General features: G+C 38.4%; 1 protein-coding gene across 2 annotated transcripts in view; it reads right to left on the reverse strand.

Moving 5' to 3' along the window:
• The window catches only part of LOC105394056, a 29,069-nt gene that overhangs the window by 5,799 nt on the left and 2,405 nt on the right, over positions 1-20,865 (reverse strand). Inside the window, exons 3-5 of one of the 2 annotated variants that reach the window (XM_048631139.1) lie at positions 13,112-13,226; positions 6,727-6,828; positions 6,533-6,619 (exon numbers count right to left, since the gene is read on the reverse strand). In XM_048631139.1, the coding sequence (XP_048487096.1) occupies positions 6,533-6,619; positions 6,727-6,828; positions 13,112-13,226 (304 nt within the window). The remainder of the gene's footprint in view (positions 1-6,532; positions 6,620-6,726; positions 6,829-13,111; positions 13,227-20,865) is intronic. The other variant, XM_048631140.1, reaches the window with a different exon arrangement.

Raw genomic sequence — 20,865 nt, forward strand, 5'->3', positions numbered from 1 at the left:
TGCTTACTACAATAACTATCATACAATAATACATTCGATTGCACGGATTGCACCATACTTTGATTGTGTCTTTTAATCAAAATATTATTAAACAAGTAATCTACAGCTAAAATAAATGGTTAAATAAGAAATTAATCATTTTTGCTAGTAAGTATTCCATTGTTTGTTATGTTTCATTTTAAAACCTAATTTTTAAATAAATTCTAATAAAAAGACACACAAAGATTGTTTACCTTTAGTGCCAAGTAAGGACAAATGGATTATACTAGAAATATATACATTGTTCAGTTTATAAGTTTATAGTTGTGAAGTCTGCTCATAGATGGCGTTGTAGGTAGTCGTGTACATCGCGGTATGGTTTCGTTTTAGTTTATGTATTTATATTTTGTATGAAATTGTAGATGGCTCCCTGAAAACAACTAAAATAAACGGTTATTCTTAATATTACGAGGTTTCATTGTGAATTGTGATTATGATCAATAAGTGCTAGAAAATAGAGTTTACATATTGGTGCCGAAACCCGGGAGTATTTGAGTGTACAGCGTGCTATGAAGTGACAGTGACAGCGAAAAAGAAGATTGTGACAACGACAATAGTGACATTGACAAATTTCAAGAAATAACAAAGTCTCTGGTTTTTCAATTACAATTTCGATAATCAGCTCAAAATTCAATAAAATGGAGGAGTTATTGAGAAGGCAAGACGATAGGTTAAAGTCGATAGCGAAGGCCGAAAGCAACTACAAAAAATCGCCAAAGGAGAGAGTCAATTCATCATACATCGAGAGTAGACTCGAAGCGCTGGAGAGGCTGTACGAGAAATTTGAAGAAGATCATGCCATCGTCGCCTCCTCCACGAGCAACTCCATGAGAGAAACAATGGAATACTTCCAAGGTGACTACCATTCTACATTCGAGGAAAAGTATATAATGTATAAGGCGAAATTAAAGGAAGATCTTAAGAGCCATATTAAAACCACAAGCATGTCTAAGGCCCAAGCTGCCGAGTCATCGGTGGAGGTTAAGTTGCCACAAATCAAGCTACCCACATTCTGTGGAAAATACGAAGAATGGCAGACTTTCCATGATATGTTTGTCTCGCTAATTCATGAAAACAGTACACTGGCTGAAGTTCAGAAGCTACACTATCTAAAGAGTAGTTTGTCCGGAGAACCTGAGATTTTATTGAGAAACTTACCTATCACCGAAGCAAATTACTCTGAGGCATGGAACCAACTGAAGCGCCGCTATAATAACAAGCGGTTCAACGCGAATGAGTTTCTGAAAACACTGTTCAATCAAGAGACCATCAAGCATGAATCTGCTAGTGACATAAAACATTTGCTGGATACAACATCGTCTTGTTTGAAGTCACTGACTAACATGGGGATCGATACAACATCATGGGATGTCATAATAATCCACCTGGTGACATCTAAACTTGACAGTGAGACACGCAAAATGTGGGAACATAGAGTGGGGCTACAAGCAGAAAAATCTAATGATGACCTGCCTACTTGGCCACAATTGACAGAGTTTTTAGAGACTCGATTTAGAGCGCTCGAGATGATGAACCAGTCAGCACCCAACATCAATAGAAGCCAGCATATGGAGAAAACACAACACTCTTATCAACCTACTAAACCTAAATCATTTCATTCGGCTGTACAACAAAACAAGTGCACGATGTGCTCAGGATCACACAATTTATATCAATGTAAACAATTTAACCATTTAAATCCGCAGGAGAGGTCAGGCTACGTTCAAGAACAAAGACTTTGTTTTAACTGTCTCTCTCCTGCCCATTCTGTGAGAGGTTGTCATCAAGCAACGTGTTGCCGCCGATGTGGGCGAAGGCACCACACGTTGCTCCATTTTGAGCGTCAGGGACATACATCAGACCATCAAGAACCGAATATTGAGAATGAGGTTAAAAGGGCAACAGAGAGTTTACCTGCGTCAGATTCAGAGACCAGAATGGTTGCCAACTTTGCTAGGGAAAAACTTCCAGAACACCAAGTGTTACTAGCTACAGCCTCAGTAAACGTGAAGTCCAACAACGGAAGCAAGCATATCATTCGGGCTTTACTAGATCAAGGTTCGATGGCCTCATTTGTGACAGAGGCAACAGTCCAATTACTTGGATTAAAGAGAGTTCCTGCCAGTGGCATAGTATCAGGTTTAGGTGAGGGCGAGACGAGAATCAAATCGATGGTGTCTATAAACCTTGAGTCACGCCACAATCCGGAAAATACCGTACAGGTGAATGCATTTGTGTTGAAGTCATTAACATCTTTACTCCCAACCACCCAACTCACGGAGATCGCTTGGCTAAATAGGGAGAGAATACCGCTAGCAGACCCGCAGTATAACGCACCTGGCCGAATTAATATCCTTCTAGGAGCGGAAGTATACGGAGACATAGTGCTGCCCGGTATAATCAAGAAATCTGACGGGCCAATTGCACAAAACACAATGTTCGGTTGGATATTGTCTGGAAGAGTTCGAGACACTAAAGAAGGGGCTAAATTAGTGAACATGCATATTGGTGTACAGGAAGATACGTTTCTAAAACAATTTTGGGAGATGGAGAATGAGCCCGACTCTGTCAAAAAGCAATTAACCAGAGAAGAAGAACTTTGTGAAGAAAGATTTAAATCTACAACTGAAAGAGATCAAAATGGCCGGTACGTAGTGCGATTACCTTTTAAAATCGAAGACCCAGAATGCCAATATGGTGGTTCGAGAGAAATAGCTCAAAGAAGGTTCTGTCATCTGGAGAGGAAGCTAATAAGTAATCCTGTGTTATATGATGAATACAAAAGAGTCATAAACGAATATGTAGAGCTTAATCATATGGCACAGATAGTAAAGGAGGAAGAGATAAATAATCCAAGAGCAGTGTACTTACCGCACCATGCTGTCGTTAGAAACGATAAGAAAACGACGAAGGTCCGAGTGGTATTTGACGCAAGTTGCCAGGGATACAATAAAGTGTCATTAAATGATGAATTATTAATAGGCCCTAAACTTCAACAAGACCTACGCCATATACTTCTGAGATGGAGACGTCATCGTATATGCTTGGTGGCTGATATAGTCAAAATGTATCGACAAGTGAGAGTAAATGATAAAGACACAGACTTTCAAAGGATTGTAGGGAGATCTAACCCAAATGAACCGATAAAACACTATAGATTATTGACCGTAACATTTGGAACCGCAGCTGCTCCATACCTTGCAGTTAAGTCACTCCAGCAACTTGCAAAAGACGAACAGACCAAATGGCCGTTGGCAGCTGATATAACCCTCAGAGACTTTTATATGGACGATCTGATGACAGGGTGCCAGACAGAAGACGAAGCTAAAGACATTTATCACCAAATGGATGAACTCATGAAGGCTGGTGGATTTGAGTTGCAAAAATGGACTAGCAACAATGACCAAGTTTTAAAGGTCATCGAAGAAGAAAAAAGGACAGCAGATCAATCGATACCTGTAGAATTGAGTAACCTTGTTAAGGTTTTAGGAATCAGCTGGAACAGAATGAACGATCAGTTTGAGTACTCAGTACGGCTACCAGAAGAGAATCAACAACCTATCACCAAGAGGAGAGTGTTGTCAGATATTTCAAGGTTGTATGATCCTATGGGGTGGATAGCCCCAGTAGTGGCAGTAGCAAAGGTATTTATCCAAGAGCTATGGAAATCAGGATTGGAGTGGGATGAGCAATTGACTGAAGATCTGAGAAACAAGTGGTTACAATTCAGAAGTGAACTGGTTACAGTAAAACGATGTGTGATACCAAGATGGTTAAATACGACAAACGACTGCCATATTGAACTACACACATTTGCTGATGCATCACGTACGGCCTATGCAGCAGCGGTATACATGAGAGTTATCAGTCCAAGTGGCCAAATATACGTACATCTAATGACTGCTAAAACCAAAGTATCGCCAGTGGAAAAGGAAATATCAATTCCTAGGCTTGAATTGTGTGCGGCAGTACTGGCAGCCAAATTAATATTCGAAGTGTCTGAAGTTATGGATGTTCCACAAGAAAAATTATATGCGTGGTCTGACTCTACAGTTGTTTTAGCCTGGCTGAACGGATTACCGAATCGGTGGACAACTTTCGTCAGTAATAGAGTATCGCAAATTTTGACATTATTAGAGGCTGATCGGTGGAGACATGTTAACACAAATTCCAACCCTGCTGATTGTGCGTCGAGAGGATTGAAACCATCTGAAATGTCAACACATCTTTTGTGGTGGGAGGGACCAGAATGGTTGAGAGAAGATATACCCCCTGCCACTGAGAAGGAGTTTCTAACACATGAGGAAGAGAGGACAGTCAAGGTCTTAGCAGTAGCTGTTGAAGAAGAAAGTTTTGTATGGACGAGGTTTTCAGCACTAGCCAAAATGTTAACCATTCTGGCATATTGTCGGAGGTTTCTCAGAATAAAAAAGACGAAAGAGACAAGAGAGACAATACCCAAATTTGTCACAGCAAAGGAAAGAGAGGAAGTACTCAAAATAAGCATAAAACAAACACAAGAGTTTCACTTCCGCGAAGAAATAGGAAGATTGCGTGCCGAAGGAAAGGTTGCAAAGAAAAGTTCACTGTACACGTTAAATCCTATCATGGATAAGGATGGAATAATCAGAGTCGGTGGACGCATTCATTTGGCTCAAGTAACATATGAAAAACGACATCCAGTAATATTGCCCGCCAAGTCACACCTTACAACATTAATTGTTGTGGAAGCCCATAAGATAACTCTACATGGAGGTCCGCAAGTAATGCATAACTATTTGAGGTCAAAGTATTGGATTATTCGAGGCAAGGATCAAGTAAAAAAATGCTACAGAGAGTGTGTCACATGCTTACGGTACTCCAGGCAAAGTAATAATCAATTGATGGGTCAGTTACCAGAAGCACGACTTAAACCGAGCAAACCATTCCAAGCTTCAGGAGTTGATTATGCTGGCCCTATCAACATTAAGTTTTCACCTGGAAGAGGAGCCAAGTCGTACAAAGGATACATTGCCCTATTTGTTTGTATGGTCACGAGGGCCATACACTTGGAAGCGGTCTCAGACTTGTCCACACAAGGATTTATCGCGGCGTACAGAAGATTTACAGCAAGAAGAGGTCATTGCCAAGATTTGTATAGTGATAATGGAACGAATTTCGTCGGCGCTGACAGACAACTAAAGGAGATGTTAACGAGTGCTAAATCACAATTACATCAAGACATTGCGAGTCTGCTAACTCTAGAAGGAACCTCTTGGCACTTTATACCACCAGGCGCACCAAACTTTGGTGGACTATGGGAGGCAGGAGTGCGCTCTACAAAGTCACATATGAAAAGAGTTATTGGTGATTCGATCCTCACCTTCGAAGAACTGACAACAGTGTTAACCCAAATCGAGGCATGCCTCAATTCGCGTCCTTTAACAAAGCTAAGCGATAATCCAGATGACCCATTGCCTCTGACACCTGGGCATTTTTTGGTAGGTGAGCCGTTATTAAACATTCCTGATGAAGACGCTACTTATACGCATGTTACAGGATTGCAACGTTGGAGACTTGTACAAAAAATCGTTAATGATTTTTGGAAAAGATGGTCTGATGAATACCTTGTTACGCTTAATCAGAGACAGAAATGGAACAATGTGTTACCTGAACCCCAGATAGACGACGTAGTTATTATTAAGGATAACAATTTACCTCCAGCCAAATGGCTTTTAGGTAGAATTGTAGAGAAACATACCGGTAAGGATAACATTACTCGTGTTGTTACTGTTAAATGCAAAAATTCTTTGGTAAAGAGGCCATGTAACAAACTATGTTTTTTACCTAAGACTACGTAGGATAACTATGCTCATCATTATTAAGTATCGTTTAATCTACAATCAGCATGCTAGCCACATATTGTTTAAGAAGTTGTTTGTTTTTATGTTTCATTAGTCATGAGGGAGGTCAAAGGGTGTAAGTTTGTATATTTTTATAAATTATTTGGTTTAGTTGCTTGTTGCCATTGTGTATAAGATATGTTTATTTAAAGGCGGAGTTGTCACGGTGGGCGGTAGGGTAGCTTTGAGACGTGAGGTGCTTGTTATAATGGTTAGATTTTCTAAGCCCACCCAACATAACTATGTTGTTTATTTTTTATTTCGATAAGTTTAAACTCATAATTTGTATTGTTTTCTTATAGGTTGAATCGGACATGGTCCTCGGTGGGCGGAATGTTCAGTTTATAAGTTTATAGTTGTGAAGTCTGCTCATAGATGGCGTTGTAGGTAGTCGTGTACATCGCGGTATGGTTTCGTTTTAGTTTATGTATTTATATTTTGTATGAAATTGTAGATGGCTCCCTGAAAACAACTAAAATAAACGGTTATTCTTAATATTACGAGGTTTCATTGTGAATTGTGATTATGATCAATAAGTGCTAGAAAATAGAGTTTACACATACACACAATAAAATAACAACTACTAGGTAATTATAATTAAAGTGAAGTACCAGTATTAAACTTCTTTTTTTTATTGGGTGGCAGTGCATATGAATGCTCAAGGTTCACTGTATTTAACACTTTTATAATGTCTTCCACTGTAATATAAACAATTACTTAACAAAAATTCAAATGAAGATAGGGTATGTCTTAGATAATAATTAGGTATAATGTAAGTAATAAATATTATGTTACGAGTACATACGTTCTGATCCTGACAGATGCCTTTTGGTAGTTTCCAGAGGTGCATTGAGAGGTATTTTCTTTGCATAATCGTGATCCCATTTAGCATGCATGGAGTGGAAATCTATAAAATAAAATGTAAAACAATGATAATTATAATAATCATTCAATAGGAAACAAGATTCAACATAGTTTATAAAATCTGCAACTGCATTGGTGGTATGCTCTATTAAGAAATACTGGTAAATGTAGCATGTGACACCCTCAAGCCTGAAATTTTTACAAGTAGGGTATGATAATGAAGGAAGAATCATAGGAAGTGATGAATGAGGAGCTCCTTGAAAGTGAGTGGCATATGGGCAACTATTACATTAACCAAAACTTGAGTTTTTTTTTAATGTTGGCAGACTGATGCTGTGAGTCATTTTATTATTTTAACTCAAACTCAAACTCAAACTCAAATTTTTTTATTCATCGTACAAATATAAAATTTTCTGATGAACGTCAATTTTTACAAATTACTCTCCGTTCGGATAAGGGGGGGCTCTTTCTGTCTAAGGAGAAGAACGGAGGCAAGAAACTCCTGAGCCATCTTTTCAAAAAAAGACTTAAAACTAGTTGGTATACAATACATATAAGCTTAATAATTATTATTATAATAATATGAGCAGAGCTAACTACTTATCACAGCCATGCATTAACGTCCTCTAAGTAATCATCAATTTTATAATAAGCTTTTTTCCTGAGTTTCTCTTTAATGTAACACTTAAACTTATTCTCTGGCATTTGAGCAACTTCTGCTGGAAGCTTATTATAAAATCTAATACAGTACCCTAAAAACGATTTATTAACTTTCGCCAGACGCATCGCTGGAAAAGCCAGCTTATGCTTGTTCCTAGTATTAATGTCATGATTACTGCCAATTGTATCAAAAGTTGAAATATTCTTTCGTACATACATTAAATTGGAAAAAATGAACTGACATGGAACTGTAAGGATGTTAATTTCTTTAAATAGTTCTCTCAATGAATCCCTGGAACCAAGTTTGTATATAGAGCGGATGGCTCTTTTCTGTAATACAAATATAGTTTCAATATCAGCTGCTCTACCCCAAAGCAAAATGCCATACGATAATAAGCTGTGGAAATAACTAAAGTAAACTAATCTGGCGGTTTCAACGTCGGTCAGCTGTCTAATTTTCCGTACAGCAAAAGCTGCGGAGCTCAACCTTCCAGACAATTTTTCAATGTGAGGTCCCCACTGTAACTTTGAATCTATAGTCATCCCAAGAAAGACAGTATCATTTACTAGGTCCAATTTATTCCCATCTAGAATAATGTTAGTATCGCATTGTCTAACATTCGGCAGTGTAAATTTAATACATTTCGTTTTCTTAGAATTCAATAGAAGATTATTAACGGTAAACCAATCGTGTATGTCAGATAGAATTGAATTAATTTCATTAAAATTATTTTCTCTTCTTTTAACTTTAAAAAGCAAAGAAGTATCGTCAGCAAATAAAACTATATTAGTCAATTTTTCAACCATAAAAGGCAAGTCATTAATATAAATGAGGAATAAAAATGGTCCTAGAATAGATCCTTGAGGGACGCCTATTTTTACATGAGCCCCCTGTGATTTAGTATTGTTAATATCGACCCTTTGTTGTCTCTTGTCTAAATATGAAGATATCAAATCTAAAGCCTTTCCTCCTATTCCATAGTATCTAAGTTTCGAAATTAAAGTCTGATGGTCTACACAATCAAACGCCTTCGACAGATCACAGAAGACTCCAATAGCATCGTGATGGTCTTCCCAGGCGTCAAATATGTGCTTAATCAACGCAGTACCGGCATCGGCTGTTGATTTGCCTTTTGTAAAACCATACTGCTGGCTATGAAACAATCGAGCATCATTGAAATGCAAAAGCATCTGACTGAGTATGACCCTCTCAAATATTTTACTCAAAACTGGAAGAACCGAGACAGGCCTGAAATTTGCAGGGTCCTCCATATCCCCACTTTTGAACAGAGGTATAATTTTACTAAATTTCATAAGATCTGGGAACACACCTTCAGCGATACATTTATTAAAGATGTTAGCCAAAATTGGGGCGATTTTATTAATAATAGAAAGAACAAATTTAACTGACATTCCCCACAAGTCTTCAGTTTTCTTCATATTTAATGACTTAAATGTTTTTATAATAGTTAATGTATTAATATATCTGAATTTAAATTCCTTATCGGTTGAAGGTGCGTTCTCCTTCGTCAGGGTTTCAGCTGCTGCAGCCGAAGAATCCAGGTTACACGTAGTCTCTAAAGGAATGTTCGTAAAAAACTCTTCAAAGACCCTCGCCACCGCATCATTCGATGTTATAATGTCATTGCCTACCTTCAAAGATAAATTTGTCTCGCGTGTTCGATTCTTCCCCGTTTCGTTATTAATAATAGTCCAAATGGCCTTAGATTTGTTAGCAGAGTCTTTAATCTTGTTATTAATAAACATTGTCTTCGCACAGTGACAGACACATTTATACATCTTGCTATATTTCTTCACATAAGATTGAAAGTCAGGTCGGAGTATGAATGTTTTCATCTCATACAGATCATATAATGTCGCCCTGCTTTTGCGAATACCCTCTGTAGCCCAGTCACAAAATTTAATTTTATTGTCAATCAAAACTTCCTTCGTTTCAAAATTACTCTCAAACTCATCAGCTATTATCTTAAACAAGTTACTATACATCTCATTAGAATTGCAATCTAATTTAACATTCGGAAGTTTTTCGTCTAGTTTCTTCAAGTAATTGTCAATTTTCTTTGTAGTAATCGGTCTGCATCTCACCTTAGTTTTATTTGTCTTGTCAGTGTTTACTAAGGTAATGGTCTGCCCACTGTGGTCTGACCTCAGACAATTAATCACACTACTGTCTTTAAACTCACAGTTACAGAATATGTTATCTAGACAAGTGGCTGACGTGGGTGTAATTCTAGTTGGTTCCAGAAAAACATTAAAAAGATTAAATGATTTAAAAAGTAACAACAATTTCGACCTATTAGGAGAGTCACCTAATAGGTCAACATTAAAGTCACCACACACTATTACTTCCTTTTTACTATTGGAAGCTAACCTTAGAACATCCTCCATGACAGTCTCAAAGGTAATAAAATCACCAGTAGGTGGCCTGTAGGTACATACTATTATATACTTATTAAGCTCTGCACATGAAATTTCTATATGGTGTTTAACAGAAAGAGCAACTATATCCTTTCGTTCTTTACATTTACAATTTTCTTTAAGAAATATAAGTGACCCACCATGCTCGTTGATATTTCTGTTAAAACAGCTTATAAGTTTGTAATTTTTTAATTGGAACATCATTTTATTCTCGTCTAACCAATGTTCTGTGATACATAAACAATCAATGTTAAATTTTTCCGAAAATAGTTCTATTTCTAACAATTTAGAAGAAATACTCTGAATATTCTGATGTACCAATTTAAATTCATTCTTAAATGTCTTGTCCTTCGATAGTTTTGAGCCGAGAGAGCAGTGAACTGAATCAATCTTTATATCAACGCTATGATGCTCTCCCGTTGTCTGAAAATCTAATTTAAATCTACTGTACTATTTTCAGTATTACTACTGACGGTGTCAATAGGGACACAAGTTTTCTTCGTTATAATGCTTATAACTGAGTTAATAAGAGGAGCTACTTCTGTAGCTAAACGTCGTTTCTGATTTAAGGACAGAAATAAACTGTCCCAGGTCAACTTAAAATTATCTACATACAAATTAGTATCAAAGAAATTGATACAGTCAGATTTATAACACGCATTGTACATATTTTTATTTAGGCTACATGTCATATAATTGTATTTGTCAGGCAGTGTGCAAGAATAAGGAAATGCACAAACAAATATATGTTTTGCAGGAATGCTTTCTAATATAGCAAAACTTCTATTTATATCAGAATTTGACACACCTAAACTATTTCCCACCATAATTAATATAGTAGTTTTTTCGGTGTACGACCTCTCTGAGATCAGTTGTACTATTTGTGCGAATGAAAGTTCTGGGTAACAATGATTAACAACATTTCCAGTAACATGATTACCCAACATGTGCCCGAAATCCTTGCCAAGCCTATCGGAGTATACAACTGTGCTGTAATCCTTGGCTGAACTGCTACTACTTGTATCAGTAGTAAGCCTTGTCAAGTAAGTGGGTGACATCTTAGGTAACTGCTTATTACCTACTATTCTACTAGCTGCCTGAGCATAGGTGGGTATCCTATGTAATTTATTATTGGAGGTCGGAAAAACATCTGCTGTAGCCGATTTACTCTGGATGACCCTTGAGGATGGCGTGGCCGTCGGGAGGCTGGTGGTGGCCCTCGGGAGGATGGTGGTGGCCCTCGGGAGGATGGTGGTGGTCCCCGAGAGTCTGGTGGTGATCCCCGAGAGTCCAGTGGTGGCCAACGGGATGCTGTTTGTGGCCTCCGAGGTGGTGGTGGCCCTCGGGAGGATGGTGGTGGTCCCCGAGAGTCCAGTGGTGGCCAGCGGGATGCTGTTTTTGGCCTCCGAGGTGGTGGTGGCCCTCGGGAGGATGGTGGTGGTCCCCGAGAGTCCAGTGGTGGCCAGCGGGATGCTGTTTGTGGCCTCCGAGGTGGTGGTGGTGGCCTCCGGAGATGCGGTGGTGGCTTCAGCAGGTGAAGACTTCTCCGGCAGCATCTCAACCCGAACTAAGCCCACACTACTCAGCACCAGCAGCTGGTTTTCGTATTCCAGAGTTCTCTGTTCTAGGGCAGACTTCAGTGTGGCCAGCCTAGACTGTAGCATAGCCATGTTGAACTCGCATTCTTGGTTGTTGTCTGCGAGCTTCTGGTTGTAGTCTGACATCTCTTGTTCATATTTATTCACCAGTAGTTGAAGTCTCACTCTATCCTTTGTCAATGGAAGGTGCGTCTTATGCTTTTTCAATGCTCGCTCAGACTTCCTGATATATTTCTTTATTTTAATATATTTTTTAAGCCTGTTTGCACCTGTGATATTGGTTGATTTTCTTGGAGTTGTGAGGTCTATTGTTGGCATAGGGGTGGGGTGTAGGGTGACTAATTCATCGTACAATGCCATTGTCTTATCTGTTTCCTTGCTTGCATGTGCTTCATTTATTTGCTGGATCTCTGCGTGTGCTTCAGCCAATTGCTGCTCTAGGCTATAGATCTTAGACAAGGCAGCTTCATGTAAATCCTGACACTCTTTGTATGATCTAAGTACAATCTGTAGCTCATCACATTTGCCTTGCAAGTCTTGGTATTGGATGTCCATTTCAGCTATGTCATTCTTTAAGTCCGAGTTCTTTTTTAAAAGGGAATCAAATTCCTTTTCATTGTCCTCCCGCTCTGCCATCAGTTGGCTTGAGAGGTCACGAGATGCCTTGAGATCCTCCAAAGCTGTCCTCAGCTGGATCTCCAGGTCACGGCTCTGCACCTTCCGGGTCGTCATCCTCGACATGTCTGAAACCACCCGGGGTTACCCGTTAGTATGTTGATAGGTAGAATTGAGAGGATGTTTATCCAAGATATATACAAAATAACCCTCTTTAGGTATAACTTGATCAAACCAATCAAAACTTGATATATTGTAAGTCTATGTAAAAATGATCAAAAGGTAACTTATTTGTTAGTTATCATATACAATGTAGTCATGAACACAAACTATGGGTGGGGAGGGAGTAATATGCATAATGTGTTACTTAAATGAATAGGTACTCAGTGGTATTATTGACTTAGAATTATGTAAACTTTAAGCCAAAAAAAACAATCACTTGATCATTATTCAATGAAGTACTAATACTAATAGCAATTAAGTAGGTGGAGACTATGGTATAGTAATAATAGGGAATAAGGGATACAAAAGCTAATAGAAAGTTTGAAAATTAGAAATGAAAACAACAGAGTTTGAAAATGACAAAGTCTAAAAGTGGGTTAAGGAAGTGTGAAAAACATTTCACGTATGCAGCAAACTAATGAATAATGATTAAATAATTTAGTGATTATGATTTTAAATGAGTAATACTAGTAAAAATATGTAATTTTAACAATACTCCCCTGATAGATATCCGTTGGCAAATTCGAACTTTGACAGGTGCCGCTGCTTCAAATATCCGAGTCCCGTAAGTGTTTTATTTCAGGGTTTGAAGGCTTGTCTTCATTTGCACAGCTGTATAACACTATATTCTTTAAGTTAACACTAGTTTTAAACGTAATTATACATTAAATTTAGTAATATTAAAATAAATTAAATCAGCTGGTTTTTTTGACACCCGGTTCGTAGGGTTGCCCAACTAAACAATTTCACTCTAATTGACTCTATATTAGTAAGTAGGTTACTACTACTTACTTTCATATTTTGGCTTGCCAGATGAAATTTCCTCAGCTGTAAATAAAGATGGTACAGCCATGTAGTGCCTCCTTCCTCTTGTGAAACTTTTGGGTTCAAAATGCTTCAAACACACCTGAAATTTTCAATCATGTTAGACATAAGTATTACACATAAAAATTGATTGTATCCAAGGGTGATGTACCAACTGAATGTTAAATAAATGTATCCATGCCATCTAGAACACCCTGGGCAGTCAGTGACAACATATTATCTGACTGGCTAATCCTTTCACCCCGGGGACATGTGACACTAACACCAAAAGTATGAAATGTATCTTACTGATATACCTAAAAGATAAGGAGTGATGGTAGCTCAATCCGGTAAGCGCCCACTTCTCACACCAGAGATGTGGGTTCAAATCCAATAGGTATAGGTAGGTAAGTACCAATGAGTTCTTTGAATTTCAATACAATGTATAATCTTATGGCGAAGGGAAACACTGTGAGGAATCCTGTACAATATGTCTAGATTGTGTACCCTAAGTACATTGTAGTCATTCAAAGACGGCTATACAGGGTGTTGCAAAATTGGTATATCAAGCCGAAAAGGGTCCACACAACTCGTTCTGGAAAAGTCATTGGCGATGTCAGATTTGGGCGCACGAATAAAAAAAAGTTCCATACAAAACTTAATCCATATTTTATTTGTAACTTTTTTGGCAACCCTAATTTTTTTTATGTTAGCCCTGGTACCCCACTTCCGTATAACTACATGTACATACATCACATGCCACGCGAGCACCTTATGACCCTAGTACCCCACTTTTGTATAAGTATTAGATATAGCACACACCGCGCGCCGCATGACCTCCTGGCTGGCGGACACGGCCCGTCCCTAGTACATTTTTTTACGGTTTTGTATCTTTACCAACCTAAAGTACTGAATAAAAAATTAGGACAGGTATTAATATTAAACATACCTCTCCAATCCAAAAGTAGGTAACAGCAATATCCTCCGGTATTGCACTGACACAATAACGACGACACATTGTTTTTGTCATTCACTGCTATCACTTTACACTTAATTCCTTGGTAGGTAGGTATTAAAACGATCTTTTAGCGAAATAATAACTTAGCACTTTCACTTTTTCACTGCTCGCTATCAAAAAAGTTCGATGACGCAACCACACGAAATTTAGAATAGAATAGAATACTACTTTATTGACTTAAAAACAATTTACACAAAAGTTCATTATTATTCACCGTAGGAACCTCACGCGCCGAACTCATAGAAAGGGTTCAATGTGTCGACCTTGTTGCTGGATACACAGCCTGGTGCGTCGGCGCACAGAATCCACCGCGCGACGGATCATGGGCGGGTCGATGCCGGCAAAAGCATCGACTATCCGCTGCCGCATTTGCTCTTCTGTGCCACACTCGACTGCGTAAACAGTGGTCTTCACGTGACCCCACAAAAAAAAGTCCAGCGGCAGAAAACGAGACGCGGAGCGAAGTCCCTGACCGTCAGCTCCTGCGTCTTACGCAGGTGGTACGGATGCTGGCCGTCCCGGTTCAGCGTGCGCCACACGGTCCAGTGGTCAACGCCAAGTACAGCGGCGGCGCGGCGGGTGCTCCGGGTGGGGTCCTCGGCGAAGTGCTGGAGGATGTGTTCGTCGATGACTCCGTGCCGGTCGGCGACGGGCCTCCCTCCTGGGTTCCGCTCGCGGACCGAGCCAGTCCTGTGCAGGCCGGCGGTTCACCACGCGACGGAAGCAGGGGTACGAGGGCAGGCGCCTCGGTGCTGCCACATCCACATATCGGTCCCTGTACAGCTCACGGGCTGCCCAAAGGTTTCCGCGACACTCCCCCACACACATCACCATGTCGTAGTATTCAGCGTTCGTGTATTCAGCCATCTCGCGAAAACTTAAACAACACTAACGACTCGCGATGCACTTTGCAAATGAAGATTTTCTTTACACTAGTAAACTTTTTCCTAGCGATGCGCGATTATAAATGATACTACATTAATTATTCGATTATTACAATCATTCGATTATTCGATTATCATTTTAGAGTATTACTAATCATTTACCACTACTTTTGTATCGCTACTTATTCGTCGCTACTTTTTCATTTACTATTTATTCATCGCTACTTTTGCATTTACTAATCATTTACCACTACTTTTGTATCGCTACTTATTCGTCGCTACTTTTTCATTTACTATTTATTCATCGCTACTTTTGCATTTACTAATCATTTACCACTACTTTTGTATCGCTACTTATTCGTCGCTACTTTTTCAGATTATCAAATTATTTCTTACGTTTTAGTGGTTTTTTGAAGTCGGTTTTTAATTTTTTTTAATTATTTACATGTAACATCATTGATTCAGTATACTGTGCCAAATTATGGTAGGAAAGTTGTTTTTAGGAATAGATGAATGAACTAACTAAGTACTTACCGGTATAAACCCTGCTTATTTTGACATTTTGTAAATAGTCCGATTAAAAAAACTAAATCAATTGAAACTACCTATTAATTTTATTTTATTATATTATAAGTAGGTACTTACATAGGTATATTATATTTATAAAGAAAAAAACTAGGTAATTAATATATAATATAACACTGCTAAAAACATCCCTTAGGTACCTAGGTACTTTCACAGATTTATAATGGTTTAAAAACCAAACTATTTGTTATTCGATATTCCCTAGTAGTGTCCGTTAGACACCCCGTCTTAGCGGCGCCCTGCCCCCGTAGGTATTTTGTAACTTTTTGAGAGTTAGCAACCGGTGATAATTGGTATCAACTTAGAGACTTATTAACCGAAAACACCAAAAATCTTAGTGAAAGAAATATGCAAGAAGCCTACCAATATATCCATACATTCAACATAAACGTTTGTGAAATCAGATAAGTCAGTAAAAAGTTATTAATTAATAATGCTCTAAGTTGTCAGCCATTTTATACCAACCAACCCCACTCGGAGTTACATAATACGGGGGCTAGTAGATGGCGCCATAGCTGACCGTCGCCGGCGCGTCTGTGTTCAACTCGCCGCGCCCGCGCCCCTTTCATACGTCTTACTCATCATTACATTGTTGCAAATAATCGAATCGGTCATCCACCGCTACTTTTGCATTTACGAATACAAGTAGCGGTCAAGTTAGAATCGATAATCGAAGTAGTGGTGCTTATTCGATTATTGCAATAAGTATATCGCTACTTTGATATTCGATTATGGAGAGTAGCGGTAGTGGTGTATTCGATTATTGATATAAGTGATAATCGCGCATCGCTACTTTTTCCCGCCAAATTGAACAATTCTCTTATTGGATATTATGCAAAAGCTATTTGTCTCTTTTTGCCACAGTGATTAGGCAATGCAAAAACAATAGCATCTATCTTTGTTACGCATAGACAGCCTAAAAGTAAGTAAGTTCGCTATTGGCCAAAGGGTCATAAAATAACCATAACACAACTCTTTCTCTTTCTATCTTATGGGATACCAGAATAAAATATGAAATCCCCTGAAAACAGCCTTGGCTTGGTTGAGCATGTAATACATACGTCCTACGCATCCGCATTGACCGGTGTTTTGTAACTCACAGAAAATCTAACTAACTAATCTAAGTTGCTCAGGTAACTTCAGGAGTACCTACCTACCTACTATTCATAGGATGAATTTCGTTGTTCTTACAACCTACTAGAAGAAATACCTACCAAACATCAAAAAAATCTGAGGCGGGCGGGCGGCGCGGCATTTTGTCAAACGCGGCGGGCGGCGATGTCCGCAAAGCCTTTGCCGCCAATACCGCACCGCGCGATTGTAGGTAAAACCAATACCCGTATTACATTTGAATAAGGTTAGTTTTTGTCTGTTTCAGATGTTTTATTCATTTGACGAAACGCTCTCGGTTTAAAGTACAGATAGGTAGCATGTTATTTCATAATTTCATTATTCATCAAGTAGATAAGGTGAAGTTGGTAATGCGGAAAATCGGGTTAGTAATTCCGATTTCTTTTAAACACAGCCATAAGGTACAGCTGGGTTATTCCGAATTTCGGAAAATTCCGATTTTTGCAGATTTCTTCTAAACGCAGCCATACTTTGAACCGTGGAACCATTCACCTTGATGGCAACTTAATCTTCTACTGCGCTTGGGTTGACTCAGGGCGCTAGGACCGAGCATCATCATCATCATCAGCCAATAATCATCCACTGCTGGACATAGGCCTCTCCCAAGGAGCGCCACAACACTCGGTCCTCGGCCTTCCTCATCCAACCACTACCCGCCACCCGCCTAAGGTCGTCAGTCCAGCGGGCAGGAGGGCGTCCCACGCTGCGTTTGCCTGTTCGTGGTCTCCACTCGAGAACTCGTCTACCCCAACGGTTATCGGTTCTTCGGCAGATATGACCAGGCCACTGCCACTTCAGCTTGCATATTTTGACAGCTATGTCGGTAACCTTAGTCCTCTGACGGATAACTTCATTTCTGATACGATCCATCAGAGAAACCCCAAGCATAGCTCTCTCCATAGCACGCTGAGCGACTTTAAATCGGTGGACCAGTCCTACCGTCAGTGTCCACGTCTCTGCACCATACGTCATCACTGGTAGGACCAAGCGTGAGTGCTAAAACGTAAAATTTTTAAAAAAGTACAAATTTCCGCATTTTTGAATTTTCGGAATTTTCCGCACATTGGTAATTAAGAATTCAGATAATTAATTTAACTGATTGTTTCTTCATCCAAAAGATTGTCGTATTTGTTCACTATGTTCGGAATTTAAAAACCCTAGCTAATTTTTTTCTGACTTTCCCGGAATTAAACGACAAGGGTAATTCCGAATGTTGGAACATTTTAATATGAAATTCTGTGGATCGGGTAATTCCGAATTATAAATATCATTATAAATGTAAGTGCTTCTTGTAAGTGCTTCTGGGCAGTTGTAGGCAATATTTTGAAATAAGTTTTTGCGAGGTTATCGCTGATCGAAAAATACATATGGTCCTTTGGCTTAAATAACCTAAAACTCATTTTAAATCTCATTCGGAATTACCCTCGTGCAAGATAAAAAATATGAGCTTTTGAAACTAAAATATTCACGTATTCCGTGGGATTGGTATGGTTGATGGAGATAAGTATGTTAAGCGGTGTTTTAGGTAGTATATTAAAGTATGTGATTGGATACAGCATGTTTAAGTACTGCAGACGGGATGTCCACTTTCAACATTTCTGCGGCTATCAGATCAGAACTGGGACCTTTTCATGCCATGGATATCTGTAACTGAGAGTGGGTCCGTACTGTACTTATGGCCAGCTTATCCGGATGTGTGTTTGTGAGACATTTATCGTCAGTGGTTGTTAGCAAAGGCTATAGCGTTTGAGAAAACCTCCCGATAAACCTGACACCAGCGCAAAAAATGGCCTTCTGCTGAAAAAATAAATGTTTATGAAAAATAATTAATAAACCATACAAAATACTTATTGAATAACACCCAGATAACAAAGATCAAAATGACACAGTCATACTTTAAATATGACAGCTAAATAATGTGGTTATAATTCAAAATAAAAAGTTCAGGTACAAATCTTTTACTAGCCAGGTGAAGCTGGGTTATTCCGAAAGGTTTTTGGTCAAGTTTGGTACATTAGTATTTTGTCACATTATCAGAAAAGGTTGAGGTTAGATAAGGTAAATTTTGAGTTTAAAAAGTTGATATTTTTTTTCATTACACGAGGGTAATATATCTTCATATCTTCATTTAAAAGAAATGTTATCGATACATTATCATAGTCTTCAGGTTTCTTTGAATATTAAGTATATCTATATTAAGTATAGTAACTATTGTTTTTTTTTTTTTTGTCATCGCTAAATTAATTGATTTAATTTTATATAACCTCTCAACTTGACACCTCTTTATTTTATAATTCTGTGGATGACGCTGTGGGCTGTACATTTATATTTCTTTTTTACTTATGTTATTTATAAGATTTTCAATGTATGGCTGTTTGTCTTCCCTAATAAATAAAAATAAAAATAAAATAAAATAAAAGTAATTCCGAATGGATGCGGGCAATTCCGATTACATCTAAAAATTAGTTTTGAGTAGTTCATTTAAGCTAAAGGTGCATATGTATTTTTCTATCAACTTTAACCTCGTAAAAACATATTTCGCAATATTGCCTAGAACTGCCAAGAGATAGCTTTTACAAATTCATTATTATAACCCGATCCACAGAATTTCATAGTTAAATGTTTCATCATTCGAAATTACCCTAGTCGGCTAATTCCGGAAAAAAATTAGCTCACAACGTAGTGAAAAAAACGACAATATTTTTGATAAAAAAATAATAAGTTTACCGATAACGTGCCGGTAATTCCGGAAATCAAAAATGCGGGAATTTGCATTTTTTATTCATTTTACGATTTAACACGCACGCTGACAAAGTTGCGATTAAGGTGAATGGTTCCACGGTTCAAAGTATGGTTGCGTTTGGTAGAAATCAGCAACAATCGGAATTACCCGATTTTCGGCATTGGCCGACTTCACCTTAAATAATTGGATTCATCATCATCATCATAATTATACATAATAATAATAATACACTGCTGGACGTAGGCCTCGCCCGAGGAGCGCCACAACACTCGGTCCTTGCCCTTCCTCATCCAGTCACTACCGGCTACCCTCCTAAACTCCTAAGGTTGTTATCACAAAAATCATATGAAGGGTAGGGAATCTCGTTTTTAGTAAGCAGGTAAGTCACTTCTTGTAGGTACGAGTCTGAGGGAATTTTATCTCCTTAAACCTTGATTCCTAAAAACAGTTTATTAAGTACTTACTTAATTTTGAGTGAAGGCGCGGCGCGGCGGCGGCGGCGGTACCGTAGCGTAGCGGCTTCACTCAAAGAAGGCGGCCGCGGCTAAGCGGCTGTACTCAAAGAGGGCTGCCGCGGTTCGTCAAAGCAGTTACAAATGCACATTTTATTGTTGATAAGGTAGGTACTTTGATTTAGTCACATCGCAGTGCTAAGCATTACATATTTTTACCGCGAAATGTTTATGAAATGTTGTTTGTAGAGTTAGGTATAAGTATGTTGTGCGTTAAATAAATAAATTAAGTAATTAATAACATAAATGTTGCAAGTAAGTACTTATTTACCTACCAACTACGTAATCTAAGTAGGTAATGAATGATAGTAAATGATGAATTTGATTCTAGGTAGGTAATTACATTTCGTCAGCACGCAAGCAAGTAAGAATTTCATCTCCATAATCCTTGATTCCTAAAAAGTTTATCTTTTTCCCTAATTTTAGGGGAACGAGAATCTGGGGTAAAATGGCATTGATTGTCCATGATGTCCTAGTAACCAGAGACGAATTGAGTCAATGAAAAGGTCGGATATTGTACATTTCAGTTGAGGAATGCACTTGTGTTGACAAAAGGCTTAGCTTTAAGGACGAAATGCATGTTATTATGCTATTTCTTTCTATTTCACGCGAAGGCCATTAACAACGAATACTTTCTTCTCACTCACGCATCATATTAACACATACATAGACAATTAGACATTAAAATACTTTAAAGTAATACAAATAAAGAAGTATCTATCTCTCTTTTACTTCATAGATAAGTTATATCTTTTTTCTTTTTCTATCTTAATAATGTAGTTACTTTTACTAGGACAATCTGAGTTCATTGGTTCTCAAAGTTTTTTCAGGTAAAGTGGATACCGTAGATACGTTGAGGTAGGTAAGTA

Source organism: Plutella xylostella, chromosome 28 (genome assembly GCF_932276165.1).
Source record: "Plutella xylostella chromosome 28, ilPluXylo3.1, whole genome shotgun sequence".
Classification (NCBI taxonomy): Eukaryota; Metazoa; Arthropoda; class Insecta; order Lepidoptera; family Plutellidae; genus Plutella; species Plutella xylostella.